Source organism: Amphiprion ocellaris, chromosome 11 (assembly GCF_022539595.1).
Source record: "Amphiprion ocellaris isolate individual 3 ecotype Okinawa chromosome 11, ASM2253959v1, whole genome shotgun sequence".
Classification (NCBI taxonomy): domain Eukaryota; kingdom Metazoa; phylum Chordata; class Actinopteri; family Pomacentridae; genus Amphiprion; species Amphiprion ocellaris.
The window spans coordinates 30,562,471-30,587,928 of record NC_072776.1 but is presented as its reverse complement, the minus strand read 5'-3'; the positions used below and the strand labels follow the sequence as shown (position 1 = coordinate 30,587,928).

Sequence of the window (25,458 nt, the reverse complement as noted above, 5' to 3'; positions counted from 1 at the left end):
TATTATATTAATAATAGATAGTCAGTGATTCCCTAACTAAGACATGAAGAAAAGATTGTGAGATGATTTCTACAAATCAAAAAAAAATCCAAAATCCTTACAAATAGTATATTTTAGCTATAATTATTGAAAACAAAAAAAAAAACAGACTGATGCTCCCACATACTTAATGTCTTCATGTTTGCAGAGTAAGTAAATATATATATATATATATATATATATATATATATATATATATATATATATATATATATATATATATATATATATATATATATATATATATATATATATAGTTCAAAAGTTTGGGGTCACTTAAAAATGTCCTTATTTTTGAAAGAAAAGCAGTTATTTTTCAATGAAGATAACATAAGGGTTAGAAAACCCTTGTGCAGTTATGTTTGCAAATGAATAAAGCTGTGAGTTTTCATGGAAAACATGGACTTGTCTGGGTGACCCCAAACTTTTGAACAGCAGTGTGTGTATATATAGATGACTTAAACTATGTATTCTGGTACTAACCTATATTAAATCCCCATAGAATTAATTTAGTTCTGTTCTTTTGTGTTATAATTATGTCTGTTTGCAAGTAAGATGACAAATGACTCCAGTGCTTAAACACAAGCACCAAATAATAGAAAAAAACATAAACTCCTGATAATTTTACATATTAAAGCTGCAACTAATGACTATTTTCATCATCACTTGAATTATTTGATCAATAAAATGTCAGAGAGAGGCCAAAATGGCTCCATAAAATTCTCGTTTTAGCCGATCAAATGGATAATCAGATTAAAACACTGAAAAAGTAGCAGATTTTTCACATTTAAGTAGCTGGAGGCATAAAAATGTTTGATATCTTTGTTTTCTGTTTAGGTTTAACTTCTACATAGAATAAAATCTGCAGTGAGTGTTGTAAAGCGCTGTAACAGAAACACACCGTTTAATTCAGAAACAGTTTTCTACATGATCGTTAAAGTACAGCACTATGTGGTTGTGTGTCAGTAACATGTCCAGTATCACAGAGTCCCACAGTTTTACTTCATAGAGTAAATACAAACAATGGAGACCAAATATAAAAAACAAATAAAAACAAGGCAGAAGTGTTCGGTACATTCCGCACAGCAGCCGACAGTCCGTCTCTGTTACCGCTGAGGTTTTATCAAGGAGTGTTTGCCAATTGATCTCCACCAATCAAATCCACTTCTGTCGCTCCCTGACCAATCAGATTGCTGGTTTTTCCTCACAGCATCGTCCCTCCAACTCCATCAGAGCTCGTCCTGAGAAAAAAAACAACAAAAAGAATTCATGTTTTCTGGTTCGGTGGCTTGTTTAGCTTGAATTTGAGGTGAACAGATTGTTTTAGTACCTTTGGCTTATTCTGTAACCGTGGCAACAGCTGCTGTAGCCGCTGTCTGACGGTGTCGGCGATCACGTTGGCGTCCCGGCTGTTGATGTGCTCCCCGCTGTGTTCGAACTGTCAACACAAACACACAGTTTTACCAATATAAACTCACATTCAACCCATTTTTGACTGTTTTACACCAAAACTAGTGATGCAGGTCGTTTTTCTACCAACATCAGGTGAACAGAGATGTCAGAAAAATAGATTTTTTATGAGAATGGATGAACATTTCTTACTGTGGACTGTCATATTTCATGTTCATGCTTCGTTATTTTGCACACAGATGCTATAACTTCTCATAGAGTGTACAGATTTCTTTCCTTTCTCTATGAATCTATTAGCTTGTGGTCAATAAAATGTCATTCAGCATTTCCTGAAGTCTGAGATGATGTCCATTAGTGGTTCATTTTGTCCAAAAATATCCGTTTGCCGTCATATAAGAACAAAAAAAACAGTAAATATTCACTAAGAAAGCACATTTTTTCTTACCTCATCTGTTACCTCTGCGTGTTTCACCTTGTTGTGAACGTGGAAAAAAGTATTAAATGATGTGAAGATTACTACAAGTCTGACTATGTTGAACACTAAAGCTATGGAAAAGGCAGCAATTCTATCTAGCCCCAAATAATGATTATTTTTATTGTCGATTACATTTTTTCCATCTTTTTTATGGTCTATAAAATGGTGAAAAATTAGTGTCTCCCAAAGCCAAAGATGGCAAATGTCTTGTTTGTGCACAACCCAAACATATGATTAGTTTTCTGTCATAGGGGAGGAAAGAAACCAGAAAATACTGATATTTAAGAAGCTGCTCTTAAAGAATTTAGACTTTTTTTCATTAGAAAACTACTCAAACTAATCATTCGATTATCAAAAAAGCTGGTAATTAATTTAATAGTTGACAAATAATTAATTAATAGATAGTTATGGTCTGATATCCAGTGTTTTTAAGGCAGTTTTTCAGCTGAAACTGTTCTGATTCTGGACAAACAAAAGACTTTTAGTGCCTCCATTGTAAAGAATGTGAGCTGAATAAATTTGTGGAAAAACAGCACACTTGAAAATATCAGTTTACTGTCACAGAAGAAGAAACCAGGAATATTTACATTTATGAAGTTGCAATCAGAGAATTAAGACTTTTTTTCCTCAGAAAACTACTCAAATCGATTAATCGATGATCAAAATAGCTGGTAATAAATTTCATAGTTGACAAATAATCGATTAATAGTCACAAATGGACAGATAAGGATATCAAAAGTTTTTAAGGCAGTTTTTCAGCTGAAACTCTTCTGTTTCTGGACAAACTGAAAATTTTTAGTACCTCCAGTGTAAATAAAGTGAGATGAATAGATCAGTAATTTTGAAAATATCAGTTCACTGTCACAGAATAATAAAGAAACCAAAAATATTTATATTTATGAAGCAGCAATCAAAGAATTTAGATTTTTTTTCATTAGAAAACTACTCAAACTAATCATTCGATTATCAAAAAAGCTGGTAATTAATTTAATAGTTGACAAATCAATTGATTAATAGTCACAAATCGAGAGATAAGGTTCGATATCCAGAGTTTTTAATGCAGTTTTTTAGCTAAAACTTTTCTGATTCTGGACAAACTAAAGACTTTCACTGCAAAAGCGAAACTTAAATACAACTATTATTATTATTATTATTATTATTATTATTATTATTATTATTATTATTATTATTATTATTATTATTATTATTATTATTATTATTATTAAGTCAAAGAGAGATAATAACAAAAGTTGTTAAGACTGACAAAGAAGGAATTTAAGGTTTGGATGTAAACTACAGTGAATTCAGATGACTTACATTCAGAATTTGAGACTCTAACAGGTTGATTCAATGTTTTCTTACACATTCTGAACTGTTTTCTATTAAAATGCTGCTGCTTCATGTATGTGTTGGTGTTTTTAAACATCCTCACCCTTCTCGTTCCCAGATAGGGGTAAAATCTGACCGATGGGTAGGCGGTGATTCCTGCTGACTGACAGGTCTGATAATGGGCCTGACAGTCCACCTTCCCTGCCCAGACCTCCCCTTTAAGGATCTGTCAGGCACACAAATAAACGTCACTTCAAGAGAGGCAGAAAACCTCCCCTTTAAGAACATGTATTCTTAATATCAGAGGGGAAAAGGTGCATTTATCGCCTCACCCGAGCCAGAACCTCAAACTCTGGGGCGAAGTGTTGGCAGGGTCCACACCAGGGTGCGTAAAAATCCAGAACCCAGTGATCCCGACCCGACAGAACCAGAGACCTGAAGGTTTCCGGAGTCAGATCCACCGAGGCTCTGGGCAGATAACTGCACACACAAAGACGTTAGCTCACATTCATCAGCAAAGAAGTGCTTCTTTAACGGCAGAAAGAGAAAGAAAGAGTCTCACCTCAGCGCCCACGCTCTCAGCGAATGGGAGTCTCTATGCCAACCGTTATAACTCCTGCAGAGAGAGATAAATAGAAAAACACCATCAATAAGCTGCTGAACAGGACAGCAACATATCCATACTAACAGGCCTGATGTTAACATTCACAACTGATAATAAACTCTTCAATTCTGAAGGATCTGGTTAATGGTTAATCAAATATTTGTCAATTATTAAATTAGTTGATAGTCAGGAAAAGTTTAAATTCTCCAATTCTAGCTTTTTAAATTTGAAGGGTTATGGACAAAACAAGAAATTTAAGAAGGCTTTTTCAAGCAGAGAGCCACTTTTTTTTTTTGTAGCCCAAACAACTAATCCATAAACTGAGAAAGTTACTGACAGATTAATGGACTAAAAGAATCATCAGTGGCAGCGCTATTAATGGTCCAATGAGAGCACAGGAACACACTAACTCCTCAGTCTCTACCAGCTATGAACTGAATCTTTAGTCGCTAAATGCTAAACCAGATGGACTCTGCTGGGAAATTACACTATTGTTTGAAACTTTGGGGTCACTTACAAATGTCCTTATTGTTGAAAGAAAATCAGTTTTTTCAATGAAGATAACATTAAATGAATCAGAAATCCAGTGTAGACACTGTTAATGTGGTAAATGACTATTGTAGCTGGAAACAGCTGATTTTTAATGGAATATCTCCATAGGGGTACAGAGGAACATTTCCAGCAACCATCACTCCTGTGTTCTAATGCTACATTGTGTTAGCTAATGGTGTTGAAAGGCTCATTGATGATTAGAAAACCCTTGTGCAGTTATGTTAGCACATGGATGAAAGTGTGAGTTTTCATGGAAAACATGAAATTGTCTGGGCGACCCCAAACTTATGAACATTAGTGTATGTAAAGGATAAAATGAGAGGAGGCAGGAGGTGTGATCAGGGATAAATAAGCAAGTATATGATAGTACAAATGTGTCAGGATGCCAGAAAAAAGCACCCAAAGTTCACCGCTGCAGTGTTAATTCACCATGTATGTTAATGTGTCAAATTACCTGATGGTGCTGCATGTTTCTGCAGGTTTTTATACGCTTTGCTTATTTTGGTTGAACTATTCAGGTCAGATCCAACTCCTCACACCGAGTTTGTATTTTTTTAAAAGGAATTTATCCATGTTGGGATCAATTTTGTTTCATTGTTGATTCTATCTCCTGTTTAGACTTTCTTTTGCAAGTTCCTACTGTATGTTTTATGATGTTTTCTGTAGGTAACTGTAACTTGGTGCTGCTGCCGTCTTTGCCAGGGCTCCCTTGAAAAAGAGATCTCAGTGGGACTCACCTGGTTAAATAAAAAAAAATAAATAAAATTGATTTGATTAATCTGTTAGCTTGTGATCAATAAAATGCCAAAAAATGTTTCCCAAAGTCTAAAATTCCATCTTTTAGCGGCTTATTTTGTCCAGAGCAGTTCACTGTTGTAGAAGAATGAAGAAACCTGATGGTGCGTCATGTTTCTGCAGTGTTTTCACGCATGTCTTGGTCGACCACATTTTGGATCCAGACCCTCAGATTGGTTTTTTATTTCTTGAAAAGGAATTTATTCTTGCTGGGTCTGTTTCTCCAAATTTTTAGAGATCTGGTTCAGTGGTTTTTGTGCTGACAAGATACAAATATTTCATATAGAATCTGGTTAGAACAAGCAGTTTTCATTTCCACATAGAAAAAAAAGATTTTACTGAAATAACGCAAATCTACACTACGCATTTAGTTCGTTTTTCCAACAAACACCTTAAATTCGTTGGAAATTTGCAAATCAAACCAAAGATTCCTTCTGTATTTACAGTTTCTGGCTCTGATTAAGGGTATAATTTTGTTGATATTTAAAGATAACATTCCTATGTGGCTCCTCCTTGTAACAAAACATTTCCCAGATAAAGTTCTAGCACAGAGACAACACTAATAAATGTATTTCTGCAGGTTAGACGGTGTCTGGAGTCTGTTTCAAACTTTATTATCTGCTCATCCTTCACCTACGCACCCGTCTCAGGAAATGAAAGTAGAAAAACTTCTTTTTTCTTGAGATATAAACCCGTGACGGCTGCTTCACTTCTGTCACTGCAGACTGAAATGTATTTAGTTTGGCTGAACACAATAGGTCTGTACTGGATGTACAGAGATGAAACTCTGAAACTCTCGTCTCATTTTGGGTGAACTGGTTTAAAAACATGTCAGAGTGCATCAGACAGATTCTGTATGTAAACAATGAGTGTTTTAAAGTGAGCTACGTACATGAATCGATCCGGCTGCCGAGCATTTCCAGGGTAAAGGCGGATTTCAGGATAAGCTCTCACACTCTGACTCTGACAGAAAGACTGAAAACGCTGACAGTCGACTGAACCCACCAAGATCTGACCAGACAGCAGCTGGAACAGGACAGAAAAAGAGAGAATAACTTGGATTAGACAGGTTTCACCACATTTCTTCTGCTGTTAACCCTCAACAAACGTGGCAGCTCTTCTCTGTTGTTTGTGAAGGGATAGTTTTCATAAATCGGCCAAAGTAGGTCACAATTATTACAAAAAAAATTCTAGGGATTGACTGAAATGGGTTTTATCAGTTTATCAGTTTCTCATTTTGGCAAATTTCAAGAAAATATCACAAATTTACGCTGAGATATGGGTTACAAATACCATTTTTTATTTTTTTTCCCCATACTTAGTCACTAATCGCTTCAAGGTTGCATCGAGGATTGTAGAATTTTTGTTTCTTGTAGAACTTGGTTAGTACAAGTGGTTTCATTTCGGCAAATCTTCTAGTTCATCAACCAAAACAGGTCACAATTATTACACGGCACTCTGATCGCAATTATTTCAAGTGACTGTGATGTCTTTGTATAATCATTAGAGTCGTTTCCATTCACTCATTTGAAAACAGCTGGATGAAACTGAAATCTGATCGTATTTCCATATAGTTCTTCTACCAGCTGTGGTTTATTGGCAACAAATGTTAATCTAGAGATGTTTAATTTCTATGTCCAACTGTTCGATGAGCATCTTTGACATTTAGGTCATGGATTTACTAAGTTCTAACACATATTTGGGAAAAAGGAGTAAAAAAAGGAGTCCAATAACTTAGAGGAGGTGATTTGTTGGATTTGCAGCAAACGGGTGGTATTCAAAAGCATTCTTAAACTAGTAGAGGAATAAAATGAACACAAAAAGTGAATGAAATCATTGACTTCAATCATTTGTGTGACAGTTGTACAACAGTGAACTAAAGTTCAACAGTAATTGTAGTTTAAAGAAGGAATGTTGCATAGAGGCAGTGATGATTTCTGTGACCTGCTTTAGGCTCAATCAGGGCAACAGCAGGTTTTAAAACTCCATCAGAAATTGTCCGTTTTCTTGGCGTTGACTGAGCCAGAGTGCACAATGTTTATCTGCTGCTATGAAACCAGCTGCCTACAGACTTCTGACCGCTGTCTCGTCAAAACAAAAACAGTAGGAGCGGATAAATTACTGTGCAGGAACTAAGTGTGCCAAAACTGATGAGCAAGCTACATGTGAGAGCCGTGTGGGATAATCTGCATATTTAACTATCAAAACAACCACTTGCACATGAAGTTCTAAAAAATATAGAAAGTATTTGCTGATTTCCCCGTAAGAGTGACTCTCTGCAGGCTTTCTCAACACACTCCAGTTTGTTTCGGTGTGTATATGATGCGTTTAGTGTGTTGTACCCGGGCCATGCGTCTCCACTCCGGCATCAGAGCCTGACAGGGGCCACACCAGGGAGCGTAGAAATCCACCGCCCAGATCTGCCCTTCAGCCCGACCTGCAACACAGACGACGTCTCCTGAGTCTTAGCGTTGCTCAGCAAGCGTTTAAAGAAATTAATTAAATTCCAAACATCCTCCCTTCCCCCAGGGTACGTCTGAACCGAGAGTCTTTCCAGCAGTTTTGGATGAGCGATGAGAAGCGAACAGGCTGTACTAACACCCCTAAAAATACTGTAGTTTTACTAAAACATCCTGGAACCACAAAGCTCCTTTACAATACATACTTTAACCCTTTAAGACCTACTATTGTGCAAGTCTGCCAGGACAAAGTCTTACATTTTTACAAACTGTAGTCCAATTTTTTGAAGTATATTTATTTGCTTTACGTCAGTATAACCCTTATACCCCAAGTTTTAATAATATGTATTGACTTATGTCTTAATTACTACAATAAATTGCTAAAAAGTGCAATAAATCTAAAAAAATGAAAATAGATTTTGTTTTGTTCACATATATTTCAAAATACAGAAACTGCATAGCTGTATCCCTCAAATTTATCTACCTACCTCCCTACCGACCGACCCTCCTACCTATCTACCTACTGACCTACCTACCGACCGACGAAGATTTTTGTTATGTGCGCTTTATTGTGTATTTTTACAAACCCATCACTGCAATGAAAAAGCGCTCTGAGACCTGGTGAATGTGTGAAATGTTTGTCTAACTCCCGAGAATTTATATGCAAAAAGAATGATTGATCTATCTTACCTGGTTTCAAATCTACTGCCAATCAAAAATGAATATGCAATTGCAGTGCTGGCGCTACACTGGGCTCTACAGGGTTAAGTGATACCAGAGCTGTTTGTTCAGATGCTGTGCATAAACAATTAGACTCTTATTCAAGCAGCTACCACTAGAAAAATCTGATTCTATTATGGTGTATTTTACTGTATTTTCCAACATCTGTTTCATCATTCAAACTGTGTAAAACTCCAAGTGAATACTGTCCCACATCAACACAAGACAGAGAAAGTCTCGGAATGTAGCGGCGGTGATAAAATCTGAAGCGTCATCCTGTCTGAGGAACATGCAAATAGAAAATCGCTGCAAAAAGAAGCAACATTTGCATTGCAAACCAGTTCACTTTTAGCTCATTGCATGATGTGGAGGCTCTGGAATGGGTTAAAGTGTCACCGGTTGTCTGTCTAACCTCCTAATAGCTTGTTAGTGATGTAAACTGAAGCTTTTAGAGTCTCCTGCTCTTGTAAAAACACCACACATTGTTCCCCAGCCTGCACGTAATAACATGTTATGTAAGTTAGTCACAGCCAAAAGAATGTTGTTCATTTCAAATCCAGCAGTCGTCAAATTGGATGCAAGTTTTCCAACAGGAGACACATTATAGACTCCTATACAGGTAATCTCTGTATTTATATCTTAGTGTTTGGATATTGTCTTCTAATTTTAATGTTTATACAAACAATAAGTGTCTAGGGCTGCGTGTTTTTCACTTTGTTTAATAATTTCAGTGTGCCATTCATAACGATTTTAACTTTTTTGGCACATTTTACCAATATCCATAATACCAAAATTGTGATAATTATGGTTGCTATAATTGTGAAATTTTCATCTCTAGTAAACCAAAGTTTTACCTTTCACTCTCTCTGCAAAGCTGGAGGGATCGAGAACCACCACAGACGGACTGACCAGATCCTGCAGAGACAGAATGATAGCAGCATGCATTCAAGTTTATTTTAATAACAGCAATAATTCTTATAATAATTTACTAATAAAACACAGATAAAAACAATAAAAGTACTCAGAGAGGGCATTACTCCGCCAAGGCTGTTCATTCCCCCATATGGCACTGTCAGAAATGCAGCGTTTTGTTTGTTAGTTATTGATCAGAAATCACGGCACGATATAATGTGGCCATTTAATATAGATGTAGCCACAAACAAAATGACCTTGCACTGAGCTCAGACATGTGTTCTGCATGTGTACATTATGTACGGATACTGAATCACATGACCTAAATATGTAGCGGGCAGCGAGAATTGATGGGACTCAGAAACACCCCCACAATTTAATCAGTTGTTCCTTGTATCATTTCTGACAGATAAGTCTCGATAAGTCCGCAGTGGTGGATTTGTAGTAGGATTGCAATTGTGTGATTGTCAATGGGCAGCTGACGTAGTGTTCACTTGTTGTCATAGTTACAGTGACGCCGTGCCGCCATCTCGCAATGATACAGAAATCTTTAACAAATCCGTGGATCCAGACTATAAGCTGCATCACTGCCAAAATCTAATCACTTGGTCCTTGTGTCATTTCTGACCTTCCCTGAAAATTTCATCGAAATCCGTTAGTCCAGTTTTGCGTAATGAGAGACAGACAGAGAGACAGACAGACAGAGACAGAGACAGAGAGACAGACAGACAGACAGACGCCGATCATTGTTACTCCGCCATGTTCCTTGGCGGAGTAACAACACATAGGCAGACAGAGGATAAAGTTTAAAATGATAATCAATCTAGGAGTAACTAATCAGCGCAGATGTAATTTCTTACTACCTGTATGAACTCCAGGATGCCATCAGCCGAATGTTGTCCTTCGTATTCATGAACAGACGAGCCGTTAAAGATCACGGTGGTGGGATAAGCCTGGATATTATACTGAGACACAAAGAGAAAACTGGTTCATGCTACAGTGCACGGTGCAATCTTTAGCTCATAATCCAGTCCAGAGATGTTACCGTGGAGCAGAGGTTGTGGTGGATGGTACAGTCCAGAGTCCCAAACTTCATCCGTCCAGCTAATTGGATCGAAGCTTTTCTCAGTTCAGGCAGTAAAGCTCGACACGGTGGACACCACTGCACACAGGAATCAATGAAATCAACAAGAAGTTTGAATTAGAATAGTTTATTAATTCATTACGACGTCTTTCTGAAACCTGTAGATGTGGATGCATTTAATAGTTTCTGTTTATTAAAAGGGAAAAGGCATTAAACACATTCTCCTCCTTTTTTGTTTCAAGAACTTTTACATCTAGAAGTTGAGAAGAAAAACAGCCAAAGAGAATCTGATAATGAACTTAACAAACTGAGTCTCAGTGAACATCTGCAAGTTATTTACCAATCAGCAGCAGCTTGTCACACCTCATTCGTATGAACTGGGGATACAACTACAACCTGGAGTTAATATGACTAGGCCTGGGAGTAATTATGCCTTAACTGTGTTTTTGGCCAACGTTTTTCATACATATTCTCAATTTTGCAGAGTAGAAACCCTGGAAATTTGCTGAAAAGTCACATTTTAACTAGATAGTTGTAACTTTCCTCTCATGAAATAAACATAAATATTATATTTCTGTTGTTTTCCATTATTTGAGTTGTGATTGGAGATATTTTAATGATGTAACCCAACTGGAGAACCAGCTCCTAAGTTTCAGATAATAGTATTAAATGGAAATGAACATAATTTTAGATCTTCTTTTACTGATTTTCTGGAAATTTGGTCACAATAAATTTGGATGGACTCGACTAACAGGCTCTTGTTCACACACAAATATAAAGCGCCTCTGAACCTAAAACCTGAGCGTAATTACTTAACAGTAGTTTAGATACTCGGCTCTGAATGGAGCATTATTTTATTTCTGTCTGCATCTCTGTCACTGTTTGAGTTGTAGGCGTTGCATTATAACCTGCCCTGAAGGTAAACAGGGACTCTAACAGGCTGGTCATCAAACAGTAATACACAAGATATAAAGCAATCTCAGGTTAAGTCAGCCTTATCACTACTGACGTGGCTGTTCTACCGGTATTCTGCTACTGTGCTAGTTCAGTAAAGAGAAACCAGATATCTGAAACATATCAGGCTAACCTAAACATGCCTGGTGTTGGGTATTGTTTGTATTTTACCAGTTCAGATTCTGCTCTTTGATTGTGGTTCTTAGTGGTTCTTGATTCCAACTCTTTGAGGAGTTAGTACAACTAGAAAATCTGTATTTCCCCTTTAAGGAAGATGATGGGTGACAACAGAGTAGTGTAGCAATGAAAGTCTCTTCTGGTTTATATAGTGGTGTTTTCTTCAGCTACTTTATTGTAAGGATAGTGGAGTCCAAGCCCATCCTTTTAAGGCATTTAGTTGCAGTATTTGCTAAATTAAGTCATTTTTGCAAGACAGTTCACAATCTGTGTAAAGGAATCACAGAAAGTCAATAAACACAGTAAAACGCTACAACAAAAGATGAAGCATGACAACCTAATGGCTCTTGTATCAAAAAAGGTGGTGAAATCACAACCTGTATGTATAAATCAAACTTCTGGTTAAAGATACGAACCGGAGCAAAGAAATCCACCAGCCAGGGCTCCTTTCTGTCTGAAGGAAAGTTGTCAGGCCTCAGAGTTGTCACATGAGCTCGAACGCTGTCCCTCGCAAAACCCACGATGTTGTACAGAACATCTTTACCTACAGAGAAATGCAATAGTTAGATGGACACACAAAATGTATAAATTCAGCCTGAAACAATGAAATGATACTGTAATTAACAGACAATTGCTCCTCGAATATTTTGATAATCAGTCATTTACTTGTTCTCACTCCTTTAAAGTAAAAGTTTTTTTGGTTTTATCTGCAAGTAAACTGAATCTGTTGGAATTTCTCACTGGGCATCAGGCAAAAAAAAGACATTCCGTTTGGACTATAGGAAACATTAATGCCGGGTAGAGAGAACAGGTGAGATTTTAATTATCAGTTGCAATACCTGTTGCTAGCGTTAGCCTCAAGGGCTGGAATGTTTAGAGTAACTTCTTGTCTGCTGATCACGACACTAACGTATTTATACCCAGATTTTAACTTGAAAATATCAAGCATGTTTGATAATACCGAGGCAGTCCCAGTAAGTCTTGCGAGAAGGTTGGAAGGTTTCAGAGTGGATCTATACACATGATCAAATAATCTGTTCAGACTAGAAATAGACAGGTTCCCTGCTATCACAAGCTGTTAAACCATTACATTTAATGTATACAGGGTCCACATACTGGTTATCCAGCTTTCTTGATTAGCAACAAATGGCATCAGTATCATCTCTGGAATACCCATATCGGTCAATCTCTAGTTCAGACCAAAACCCAAAACCAGATATTTCCTGTGATTGTCTGTAAGAGTCAAATGGGGCTAAATCAGCCCCAAACTCCAGTAGTCTGAGTCGGAAATAACAGGCAGATGCACCTATTAGAAATCGCTGGCAAACTTCACACATTGTATACTGTATGTCAACATCAGAACAATTCCTTTTTTTTTAAGTTATTTTTTTTGCCATTTTCGGCTTTATTTGATAGGTCAGTGAAGAGGCAGACAGGGAAGTAAGGAGAAGAAAGGGGGAAGACCTGCAGCAAAGGGCCGTGAGCGGGTATTGAGCCCAGGCCGCTGCATCGGGAACTATAGCCCCTGTTCATGGGTCGCTCACTCAATCAGCTGAGCTATCTGGGGGCCCAGAAGAATTCCTTATTAATGATTGTTGAATGATTCACTAAAAAGTGAGTAAAAGTTAAAGCTTATTACATTAGCACACAGAAGGGTAAAAGTACAGCTGAGGTGTAGTACTGACCATGGTGGATTTCAAAGTCATGGATTCCCAGTCCTTTGAAAACGGCCACGCAGGGTTTATGGATGTAGAGCGACTGACACAACTCTGCATCTGATATACAGTCAACTCTGCCAACCTGGAGAGACAGAAACAGTCAGTCAGACAGACAGAAAGACCAACAGAGACACAGACAAACAGATAGACAGCTACCTGTATGTGGTCGTCTCGGAGGAAAGCTTGTAGCTTCTTGTATTCATTGGAGGCGGCATTGGAGCTTCTGTCTCCAAATGTAAAACTGACCAACCAGCGATGATGAGCCAGTTTCCTCTAAAGATGAGCAAAGCAGTAATACTTTAACCTGTACTGTAGTATGAACCTGCATCTAAAAGTTGACATGGTTATTCAGTATTACACATAGTTGTGTAGCATGAGTACCTGGAAGCTGTCGCTGGTTAGAAGTTCCAGACCAGGCAGATGGTTCATGGCCTGATTGTAAATCTCTTTACTGTCCAGAGTATTCAGCCACTGAAAAACATGCACATTAGGTCAGTACTGCAGTATTACTCGATTACACATAGTATTACTCCAGACAGTAATGTGTTCTGCGTCCTACCAGTACACTGCCATCTTTATCCAAAGCACTTCCAGGTGGGAACAAAGCCGTCGCTCCACCGGTCACCTGAAACACAGCAGAATAATTGAATACAAATACTAATACTGCAACACATTACTAAAAGTACTACTACTCTTATAATAACTACTGTTGAGTAAAAAAATAAAATCTTAAGTCAGTAGAGACACTGTGAACTCAGAAACAAATATCTACACCTGCTTCTTTGCAGATGATACTCTGATTTATCTATCCAACTAGCAGAGGATTATGGGAGTTTATTTACCAATGCAGCAACAATTACTACAAACTAAGAGGGATTTTTTTCATACATACCAAGTATCTTATAGCAGTAGTTGTTCTGTAGTAGTGCTGATCCCTACCTGGAAACTTTCGCAGAGCTTTTCCTCTGTAATACAGTCCATCCATCCCACCTTAACCAGACCATCCTATATGCAGACACACGCGTTCAGATCTGAAACTTCTACCACCATGTTATGACAACGGTGTATCTGCCATATACATCCGTGAGAAACCCTGTGATAAAATTAACACTGTGTTCTCACCAACATTCCTGCCAGCTTCTGTCTTGTTCTTGGTTCCAGGCAATCTGAGCAAGAAAGAGAGGCTCATTAGTAAAACAGGCACATTCTGTGTTAGAAAATGTGTAGAGAAATATCTTCATATCTGGTGTTTGTTACCTCCAGTGTTGGAGCAGAAGGTGATCAGCCAGCCGAGTCCAGATGAAAACGCCTGTTCTATCTCGTTAAACACGTTACCTATAAAAAGAAAAAAAAAAAAGAACATATACAATGATACCAACCTGATTGTTTGCATACAGTTATTACAAAAGATGTCATTTTTACACAAAGACACTCATATTCAGAAACACGATCAACCACATACACTCAGAAATACTTGTGCATCTTAAAAAATTTAAACATCATGAAAAAGTTTAATATTTTCCAACAGTTATTAAAGAAAGCGCCAATTTAATATATTCTCGACTCATTACATGTATAGTAAAATATGTAAAAACTCTTATTTCTCTTTATTATCTCTTTATTTTACTGTTTATAATTATAGTTTATAGCTCATTAAAATCAGAAGTCCAATACCTCAAATTACAGTATCTATTACAAACTTTTATTCTTATTTATTAGAATATAACACTTTCTTAAATAACTGATGGGAAATATTAAACTCATTCATATTCTAAATGTGGTAGCCAGTAAAAAAGTTTATTATTTTCCTTTTTAAAGGAGTTTTTTTTTTTTTTTTTTTTTAAAGAAAGCTTAATATCTAGACTCATTACAGGTACAGTTAATGTGTTTTTTAAACATTTTTTGGTTTTACTTTTGACTATTATGACTTATAGCTCAAGAAAATCTGTCTAAAATGATTTGAATATTTATTAGAAACATTTGTTCTTATCACTTCTTAAATAGCTGATTGTAATATTTAAATATTCAACTTTTTCATGTTTTAATTTGTTGATTTGCATTTGTTAAATGCTCTATTATATGCATGCAAATTAAACAATGGCTTGTGCAAGAGAAGTTGGTAGAAATTACTTCAAATTAAGAAGCTAAGGGATAGAATGTTTGGTGCAAAATAAACAAAAAAATTGGGAAGTAAAAAATATGCAGCATGTTTCTTACTCAAGCGTCCAAAATAAACAACTCAGTTAGCAAGTCTTATTAATGTCTGTTCAAGAAACCTCAGCATACAAATGAAAATACGAAGTTAAGATAGCAAAAACAGACAAGACGATGATTCATCATAAATAAAAGAGGGAGCTAATCTAAAAAAAGTCCTCTAAATGAACTGACCTTGCCAGAGCTGAGTGATGGTCGTTGTGATGAACTGCATGGAGAAGCGAACCAGGTTGTCTTTAGTTCGCTCGCCGTTAAACTTCTCAGGTCTCTACAGAAACACAGAATTGTTGAGAATTAGTAAAAATAAACTAAGCAGATATTGATAAATGTAACAGAATTTATTTCCAGCAACATTTACTCAGACATTTGATGTATGAAGTAGAAGATGGAGTAAAATCCTCTGCTTTAGGAGTAACAGAAAAAGCCACGTTGTTGATATTAATTCAGTAATAATCAGCTCATTCTGTTGGAAGTTTCACCAACAGCGATGGTGGTTGAAGTTGGTTCAACCTTGATGATGAATGCTGATTCCTGAATTTTATTCATGTAAACATGCAGGTTGCTGTCAGTGTAAACACGGAATAAGGAGGAGGATGTAGATTCTCTAGAGAGATGTTTCACCATGCTGGATGTATCCTCCAACAACTTCCTCCTCTGTACACCATTTTGGAGCCATGCTGCATTTATTTTATTGATCACGCACATTTTATTTTCTCTCTCTTGTCGTTTTGTTGTGTAAACACTGTCTGCAGTTCAGCCAAAAGTCATGGCTAGTCATCGTAATGGCTTTTCAGTTCAGAAGCGCATTTTTATTTTATTATTATTACAGTATCTGGTACAAACAGTTTATTTTTTTGCCAAGTTTGTAAATGAGACAAGCAGAATAAAGTGTTTTTTAAAAAAAATATGAATAAACAATTTTTGACTGTAATTCATAGCAGTGTGAGTGTAGTGAACAGTGGATGTGTGTGTGAAATGTGTGCTATTTATTACTTCTTTTAATATATTTCTACTTTCTATGTAACACTTTTTTTTTTACTTGGAATATATTTATTGAGCAAGGTGTACTTAAATTTTGTTGTATGTTTATACAATGACAATAAAAAGTCTAATCTAATCTAATCTAATCTAATATCACAATTTCAAGCTTCGGTTTGGTCACACATGATCCCTTCAAGGACCATCGGAGAGCTGAAAATCCGCTGATTCTTCCTGTTTTTACAGCTTCTGGCTCTGATAAATGGTGTCACTTTAGTGATTTCAAACCTAACAGTGGGTTTTGGAGTTCAGAGAGTAAAACTGGACGTTATTTAATATTATTAATTACATGGAAGTGAAACAATTTAAAACAAGTGACGATTTAACCATTAGTGTTCAGGTTGGTTTGGCCAAGTTTGCATTCATAGTACTACTAATGCACTCCAGTATTTTAAGCAGGCTGTATCAACCATTTATCCATTAACTTCAGAATCTATTTTAAGCATTTATCTGTTAGCAATCAGTTTCGAGCATGCATCGATTATTTTGACACCTTGATTTTCTTCGCAGTTTCTCTGTAGGAAGCATCTACCTATTTAAGTGTTATGATGGTCTGTCTCTCTTCTATTGTTAATTACCTTTTCCTCACAATTTTTATAGGAACGCACTACTTTCTGCAGTACAATACTGTTCAAATAATGCTCTGGAGGGTATGGGGCCACGGTGTGTTGAAAGGAACCAAGAAAAGTTGGGACACTTGTAGGATTTGGTAGCACCAACCTTCAAGGTTTGATCAACCTCCATTGCTGCAGAACAGCTTTAAGTTGTTAACCCATTTCTTGTTCCCTGAAAAAGGCCTTTTTGTATAATTTTGAAATATACATTGTTTTTCAGTTTTGGGTAAACTTACTTTTTTTTTTTTTTTTTTTTTTTAAAAACTCTGGCAGTTCACCACTTACCTTTGTACCATTTCAATTTTTTTTCATTGAACTTGAGCTACTTGAATTTCCATTAAAAAAAATGGAAAAATTGGGGCTCTCTAAAACGTATGACTGGTAGTATATGTAGCAATCAATTTTAAGCATGTTTTATTACCGTCACAAATCTATTTTACACATTTATCTGTCGATTAAGACTATGTTAACTATTAGCTCTTAGCTGGAAGCTTGCTTGCTAGCCTGTTTTCACACACTCAATTACAAGGGCTTTTTCCTGCAGAGAGGAATTTTTTTTCCCCCTAAGAGAAGCATCAGTCAGTGCCAAAGCAAAACCAACAGCACCAAACTTATAAGAATTGAGAATATAATGTATTTTAAACTAGTTTTGTTAATTAGGGCACCATTTACCCAAGCATAGTAGACATTTTGAGCTCAGATTTCTGTCAAATAAGGTCACACTTGATACCTTTACTGTACACAAACTATGTATTTTTTGAAATTAAAAGGTGTTTCGGTTTAGCTGAGTAACACTTAGATGGTGAACAGAGTGAACAAACCTGTCCGGCTCTGTAGATGAACAGACTGGGGTAGCTGTTGATGCCTTTCCTCCTGCACAGATGGTTGTTGTCGCCACAGTTCACGGCTCCGATCCGGATCACTCCGTCCATCTCTTTGGCAAACTCCCTCCACTGTAGGAAACAGAAAAACACACACAGATGTTTTATTATGTGTTTAATATAGTCTTTCTCAGTTATTATCATCTATTGCTAATTTCTACTGAAGACAAACTTCGCATCTGCATAATTTCAGCAAAAAAAAAAGAAACTGAAAAACTGTTTGATTTTTGTATTATTTCAACAAAAAAGAAAAAAAAGTGGGTTGAAAGTGAAACTATAAACTCCCAAAAGACTCCGTGCTGAGTGTGTTTGTTGCATATTTTAGTGTTATATTACCGTCGGAGCCAGCTCGTGACAATGGGAGCATCGTGGGAAATAGAAGTTGACGAACCAGATTTCTCCAGAGTTTACCGCTGCTTCTGAAACACAACAAACACACAGATCAGTTAAAACCTTTCTGCTAACTGTGTTCATAGCAAGACAGTAAATATAACAGATTAAAACCTGATTCTGTTGATTACTTTTGGGTTATTCTATCTGGAATCATCACGTTTCATCTGCTTGACCAACTCTGATTTACTCTAGACGCCTTTACCATAAACTACAGATGTTTAAAATGTGATTTGTGAAATTTTTGATTGATATTTTAAGGACTTTTTGAAATTTAAAAAAATTAAAAACTGCCTCTTGATCCACTTTTTCACATTTTTTCAGACATTGAAATTTGAGCCATAATATCTCAGAAACTATTAGACAAAAGCTTGAAATTTTCACTGATATTTACCATTATGTCATTAATTAGGTATCTGTACTATCAGATAAGTAGCTCAAACAGTCTCTGATTATGGCCGAGTTGAAATATAACAAAGAAATTGGAGCATCATGAAAAGTCCCATCTTTGAGCTTATATTTACAAAAAAAAATATGATAATGCAAAAGCCAGTTGGGGATATTTTCTGAACAATATGAAGTCAAACGTCACTACAAAACAAAATACAACACAACACATAGAATACTTTTTAATATTAAACACTTGGTGACAAAAATGAAAATAAAGTCATAGAAACAGAAGCTATCTACCAGGACTTTTGTGTGTGTGGCCCAGCTTGTTATACCAGCTAACAGAAATAACTTTCTTTAAATTTTTTTTGTCTCTGAACTTTCAAAACTTTATTCTGTACCTCAATCTCTGAGATCAAAAAGTCCTGCAGTCCCAACTAAAAACAAAGAGGAATCATGCTTTTACTGTTTCTTACTGCCTAAAAAGCTAATTTTAAACCCCACCTGTACAGATTAGGAGCTGTACCGTATTTTATAATGCCCTTTCCAATGTTTTATTGCATCCTCTTATGTTTTAATGTCACATTTCATGTTTTATTGTCCTTTCTAATATTTTACTGTCGCTCTTTTCAGGAAAGCACCTTGTAACTCCAGTTTGTTAGGGTGCTATAGTCATAAAGTTTATTACCATCATAACTATTAACATGTCTGTCAATACTGGCAGTAGGTTTTTATTCATCCTTTCAGCATTACACATTAACTCTACCTAAAAACACTTTAAAAATAGTAGATTTAATCCTCTCAAATTTCATAAGAAGTGGTAAAACCTCAAAGGCAGAGACAGTAGTTATATCTTCATCTCGCTTTTTCACAGGAAACGTAGGAATTTAAGCCATCATCAGAAAATAGTTAATCTTTTGTAAAATTCAAACAAAAATATAACTTGAAGGACAGACAAACCTGCATGTATCTTGAATTTAAAATGTAAACTAGAAGCAACTACGAGCAAAAATCTTACCAAAGTCTCCGCTGTCTAACGTGATGATCTCCAAATCATCATCATAGATACCTGCACAAACAGACACATTTAAAGATTAGACAGCTCTGTAAGAATGATAATATAGATGTTCATGTCATATCATGGCTTCCATACAAACAAAGTAAAGGTGTTGGTGTCGCAGCTTCATCTTGGACTCACCAAAGTCATATCGGTAGAAGTTCCAGCTCTCGTAGCGTCCTCCCTGCTGCTCGTCCAAACCTTTTTCTCCATATTTATCATATTTCTTTCTCAGGTCTTCATCTTTTAGGACCTCGTAGGCTCGATTGACCTGCAGGAACTTCTCGTGGGCCGAGGGGTCACCCTGAAACACAAGATTTGTCAGGGGTTAAAGGTAGCAGTTATACTTTTGCAACTGTTTGGCAAGCTTTAAATGAGATTTGTCAGCCACGCTGCTTTTATTTTCTCTCTCTCTTGTCGATTCCTTGCCTGTGGTTCAGCCAAAAACGTTTCTGAATTCTTGTCACACGACTTTTGGTTATACATGGCTACTTAGTTACATTCTGGAGTGCAGAATTCTTTTGATTATGACAAAATCTGGTGTAAACGGTTACATTTATGGCAAATTTTTAAAAGAGATGTTTAGAATTAAGTGTTTTTGATGGAATATGACAATTTCAAGCTTCAGTTTGGTCATACATGATCCCTTCGAGGACCGTTGGAAATCAGAAAATCTGACAATTCTTCCTGTTTTTACAGCTTCTGGCTCTGATAAATGATTTCGAGGCCTTTCAGGAAGGGATTTTGGAGTTCAGAGAGTAAAACTGGATGTTATTAATAATATTAATTATATGTAAGTGAATCACTTTCATGAAAGTGACGATTTAATCATCATTGTTGTGGTTGGTTTGGCCAAGTTTGCATTCATGCAACTGCTAATCCACTCCAATATATTAACTATTTATCCATTAACTTTAGAATCTATTTCAAGCATTTATCTACTACAAGTAGCAATCAATTTTAAGCATGTTCCATTACTGTCACAAGTCTATTTTACACATTTATCTATTGATTAAGACCATCTATGTTAATTATTAGTTCTTAGCTGGTATCTTGCTTGCTAGGGTTTTTCCTGCATAGAGGAATTTTTGGCGCCCTAAGAGAAGCTTTAGCCAGTGCCAAAGCAAAATAAACGTATAAGAACTGAGAATATAATAAATTTTAAACTAGCTTTGTTAATTAGGGCACCATTTACTCAAGCATAATAGATATTTAGTTTATCAAATGGTCAGAAAAGCTCAGATTTCTGTCAAATAAGGTCACAACCTGATGCCTTTACTGTACATAAACTTTGTATTTTTAAAAATAAAATGTGTTTTGGTTTAACTGAGCAACATTTGGATGGTGAATAAAGAGTGAATAGACCTGTCCTGCTCTGTAGCTGAACAGACCATTCATTTTAGCTGTCTATATCAACCATTTATTCATTATTTTGGGGGAATTTTAGCAATCAATTTCAACTATTTATCAATTAATTTCACAAGTCTATTTTACACATTCATCCGTTGAATATTATCATCCATGTTAATTATTAGCTGTTAGCTCATAGAATTTCCTGTTTGCTTGCTAGTTTGTGTACACAGTCTCAATTGTACAGGGCTTTTCCTGTATAGAGGGATAATGTTGTTAAACAGCATTCATTTTTGGCAGTTTGATCAATATTTGTGCAATACTTCTGTCACTGAAAAAGGAAATGCTCTTTTGAGACGCATTTTTATATTGAATTTTTTTTGCACAAAGTCACTTCTGTAATGTTAAATAGAATTTTTTATTTTTTTAATGTGAAAAGTTTGTCCCGTTAGAGGTTTTAGCCAGCAGTAAAGCACAAGAAACAGCACCAAACTCATAATTTTGAACTGGCTTTGTTAATTGTGGTACCATTTTACCCAAGCATAATATACATTTTGTTATTCAAATGGACATATATATCAATATTGGACATCTATCTATTATATGTAGTGATCTATAAGCCTACTTTGTAAACATTTCTCTATTCTGGTTCCTCAGAGTAACTTACAGGGTTTTTGTCGGGGTGCATGGTCAGCGCCAACTTCTTAAAAGCTTGTCGGATCTCTCTGGTCGTCGCCTCCCTGCTGACTCCCAGCAGATCGTAGTAATCTCGGCCCTCCGCCAAAACCGCCGCCACCAGAAACAAAAGGAGCAGCAGCGGCAGCAAGAGCTGGACGAGATGCCGCCGCCGACCCCCGAGGATGACCCTGTACCCCATCACCAGTCCTCCCAGTACGACCACAGCAACCAGAGGAGCTGGAACAGAAAGCCAAAGCTACCTGGTTTATAGTTGTGTGAAGAATGAGACAAACAGTCAACCCAACCCCCCCAGTCGAGCTACTTTAACAGCATCTTCTGCAAACTACTGATTTTCACAGGAAGGACAATAAACCGCCTGCATGACATGATACAACCCTCGTTTTAGGTGGTCTGTGTGCTGCTTTGTTCTGCATATGTGTCTTGGAGCAGCTGGAGGGGCAGTAAACTGGTTCCCAACATCCCCTCCACCTTTACGTCCCACTGAGCTGTCAGTTTGGATTAGCAGCTAACAGCGACAGCAGCATTTTCTGCATTTTTTTTCTCTATTCTCGCTGCTTGCATCTCAATATATTAAGCTAAAACTACGTATTTTTGTTCATTTATTCTTTGTGGTTCAAGTGGAAAATTGGCTACATTTTCACCTATAAATAGAAAACATTACGTGTCCCGGTATGCAGTTTAAAGGACAGGTGATAATGGTAGCCTGCAGACAGCACATGGATGTTGAAAAGGTCACTGGTGGCTCTACTTAAAGAGCCCATATTCTGCTTTCTGTGGTATATAGCTGCTTTTTACTGCATGTAAAAGGTCTAGCTACATCACCATGTAACACGTTTACATAATACCTGCCTTGGATGTTTTTTCCTCACTAAAGCTGCTTCGGTTAGACCTTCAATACTATTCTCGTAGATCTGAGGTTTTGCTACGTAAACTTTGTTGCCTTGCTTCTACTGGACAGGTTCACAAATCAAAGCTGACTGAGCTTTTTGGGAAAAAGAGGAACTGAAACGAAGCATTTCAGGCACAGGATGGAACAACAACTACTACTATCACTACTACTACGCACTATGACTTTCATCTCGCTGTAAAATTTCTCTTCTGTTCTTAAAACGGTTAATTTCTTTCTTTTAAACTTTTTACATCTTTAAGTTTAATATTGTTGATGTGTTATAACTTTGTACGGTGTCCTTGGGTGTTTTAAAAGGCACCTATGAATAAAATGTATTATTAATAAATGCTACAGCAATGTACCATATGAGAAAAACCAAGTGTTTTGAGTCTGTTCAGTCAACTATTCAGCGCTACTTTTACAATACAGCGGCAATTAATGATTATTCTCACTGTCAATTTATGTTGTTTGATCTATAAAATCTCAGAAAATTGCGAAAAATATTTCAGTATTCCCCAAAGCTCATAATGACAATAGTTTTTGCTATGTCTCATATTTTACCCAAAGATATTCAGATTACTGTCATGGAGGAGGAAAGAAACCAGAAAATATTCACATTTAGGTTGCTGCAATCAGAGAATTTTAACTTTTTTGTATTCAAAAGGACTCCGATTGATTAATCAGCTATCAAAAATATTTGGCAACTGTTTATTACTTGACAACGAATCAATTAATCGTTGCAGCTCTAAGTTTCAAGACGTATTTTATAATAAGCAGTTTAGTCGATTGCACCCATGTGGCTTTATCTGACTACATATTTAATGCATTTTTATTGGTTAATCAGTTTGAGTATTCTTTTAAGATTAAGAAAAGGTCTCCGATGCTTTGATTGCAGCGATTGCAGCATCTTAATTGTGAATATTTCTGGTTACTTTCCTTCTCTATGACAGTAAACTGAGTATCTTTGGGTTGAGGACTGAACAAGAGATTTGTCATTTTGGGCGAATCGATATGTTTCACCATTTTCTGCAGTTTTATAGATCAAAAAACTAACTGATTATTCAGGGAAATAACCAACAGATTCATTGACAGTGAAAATAATTATTAGTTACAGCCCTAAAGAGCGCTTAATTTTCTTTTAATGCTTGTTAATAAGTTGTGTCTCCACCACCATGGTTTTCTATTAATGGTATCTGTAAAATCATTTAAGACTATAATTTTCTGTCCTGCAGTAAAACAGGTCAAGAAGCACAACATTCCTGCATATTTCTGACTTGTTTACAACCTCTAATAGTTGCATATAATTCCTGAAAACTTCTCCACTTAGAAACTGTACTGGATAGCGAGAACATTCTGGAAAAAAGCTGAGAAAATTCCCAATCTTAAAAAACTAAAGGTAACCAGCAATAAAACACACACACTACTAGCTGTATAACACATCAAAAACGACAAGTAAAAACAGAATTTACATCAAAACTAAAGAGTTCACCTTTGTTAATCCACACTGCAGGGCGTCCACGGAATCAAATGCAAATTTTCTCAGATTTCTGTGTTTTTCTTCACCCCAAAAACCCTCAAATAAGCTAAGCTAGCTTAGCTGCAACTACTCCACTTGCTAAGCTAATTAGCTCGTTAGCTTCACCGCGACGTGGATCTGAACTGCAGTGTTTCTGTGAAGCTAAGGCTAACATTCACATAACATTTAAAGAAATCTCACATCAACACGGCAGCTTCGTTACCTTTGAGGCGTCTCAACTTGTGGAAACTCAGCAGATGAAGATCCGTATCAGCGTCCGGCTCAAACCGGCATCAAGTTACCCACAATAACACACATCGCTTTCCGCTCTCTGCTTTTCACAATAAATGACTTCAGCGTGCCCAGCATGCGTTGACTTTTATTTTGAAAACAGAAGGGTTCCATTTGTATAAATTTTGATAACAAAATTTTTCAACTTTACGAAAATATAAAATCACTTGCAGCATTTTGATGACGAAACGTTTGGTGCATTCAGGGACGCACGTTTCTAAGCTTTCTAAAGGCTTAAATCGCAAACTTTCCTCTTGGAATTCAAAATTGTACAGTATAAAATAAAAAACAAACTGTGAAATAAATTGACTGATAAGAGGGATTGTGCTTCTACTGTTTTAGCCCCAAATCTGTGGGTCAAACTCTCCCTTTCTGGCCAAACAGCTCATTCAGTGTCTCAGTTTAAAAAGTTTTAAAAAGCCCAATTGTATAGTATTATAGAATGCCTTTTCTTACGTTTTATTGTATCTTCTTAGGTTTTAGTGTTATATTTAATGTTTTATTGTCTTTCCTAATATTTTATTGTCACTCTTTTCAGTAAAGCACCTTGTCACTCCAGTTTTGTAGGGCGCTATAGTCAATGAGTTTATTATCATCGCAACTGTTAACACATCTGTCAGTATTGCCAGTACTGAAAATATGAACAGAGTCGTAGGTTTTTATTTATCCTTTCAGTATTAGACATTATCTCTCCCAAAAAATATTTTTAAAATGGTAGATTTTATCCTAACAAATTTCATATGAAGTGGTAGAGCCTCCAATGACAGAGGCAGTAGTTACATCTTCATTATGTTTTTCACAGGAAAACATGGAAATTTAAGGCATCATCAGCAGAAATTATATCTTTTGAACAGTTCAAACAAGAATATAACTTGAAGAACAGAGAAATTGCACACATCTT

General features: G+C 36.3%; 1 protein-coding gene across 2 annotated transcripts; it reads right to left on the bottom strand.

Moving 5' to 3' along the window:
* Positions 1-926: 926 nt before the first annotated feature.
* Positions 927-24,624, bottom strand: dnajc10 (DnaJ (Hsp40) homolog, subfamily C, member 10). 2 transcript variants are annotated; one of them, XM_023286918.3, is made up of 25 exons: positions 24,490-24,624; positions 21,830-22,077; positions 19,954-20,116; positions 19,774-19,824; positions 18,312-18,394; positions 17,916-18,047; positions 15,617-15,710; positions 14,486-14,563; positions 14,351-14,394; positions 14,168-14,233; positions 13,788-13,853; positions 13,610-13,699; positions 13,385-13,501; positions 13,196-13,310; positions 11,927-12,054; positions 10,341-10,457; positions 10,159-10,260; positions 9,238-9,298; positions 7,547-7,641; positions 6,097-6,230; positions 3,816-3,869; positions 3,586-3,733; positions 3,357-3,479; positions 1,370-1,477; positions 927-1,280 (listed from the first exon to the last, which is right to left on the bottom strand). In XM_023286918.3, the coding sequence occupies exons 2-25, from the start codon at positions 22,037-22,039 to the stop codon at positions 1,269-1,271; spliced, it is 2,391 nt and encodes a 796-aa protein (XP_023142686.1). In that variant the 5' UTR covers positions 22,040-22,077; positions 24,490-24,624; the 3' UTR covers positions 927-1,268. The 2 variants fall into 2 exon arrangements, with proteins under 2 accessions (XP_023142686.1, XP_023142687.1); XM_023286919.3 differs by lacking the exon at positions 24,490-24,624 and adding an exon at positions 24,240-24,479.
* Between the last annotated feature and the right edge of the window lie 834 nt (positions 24,625-25,458).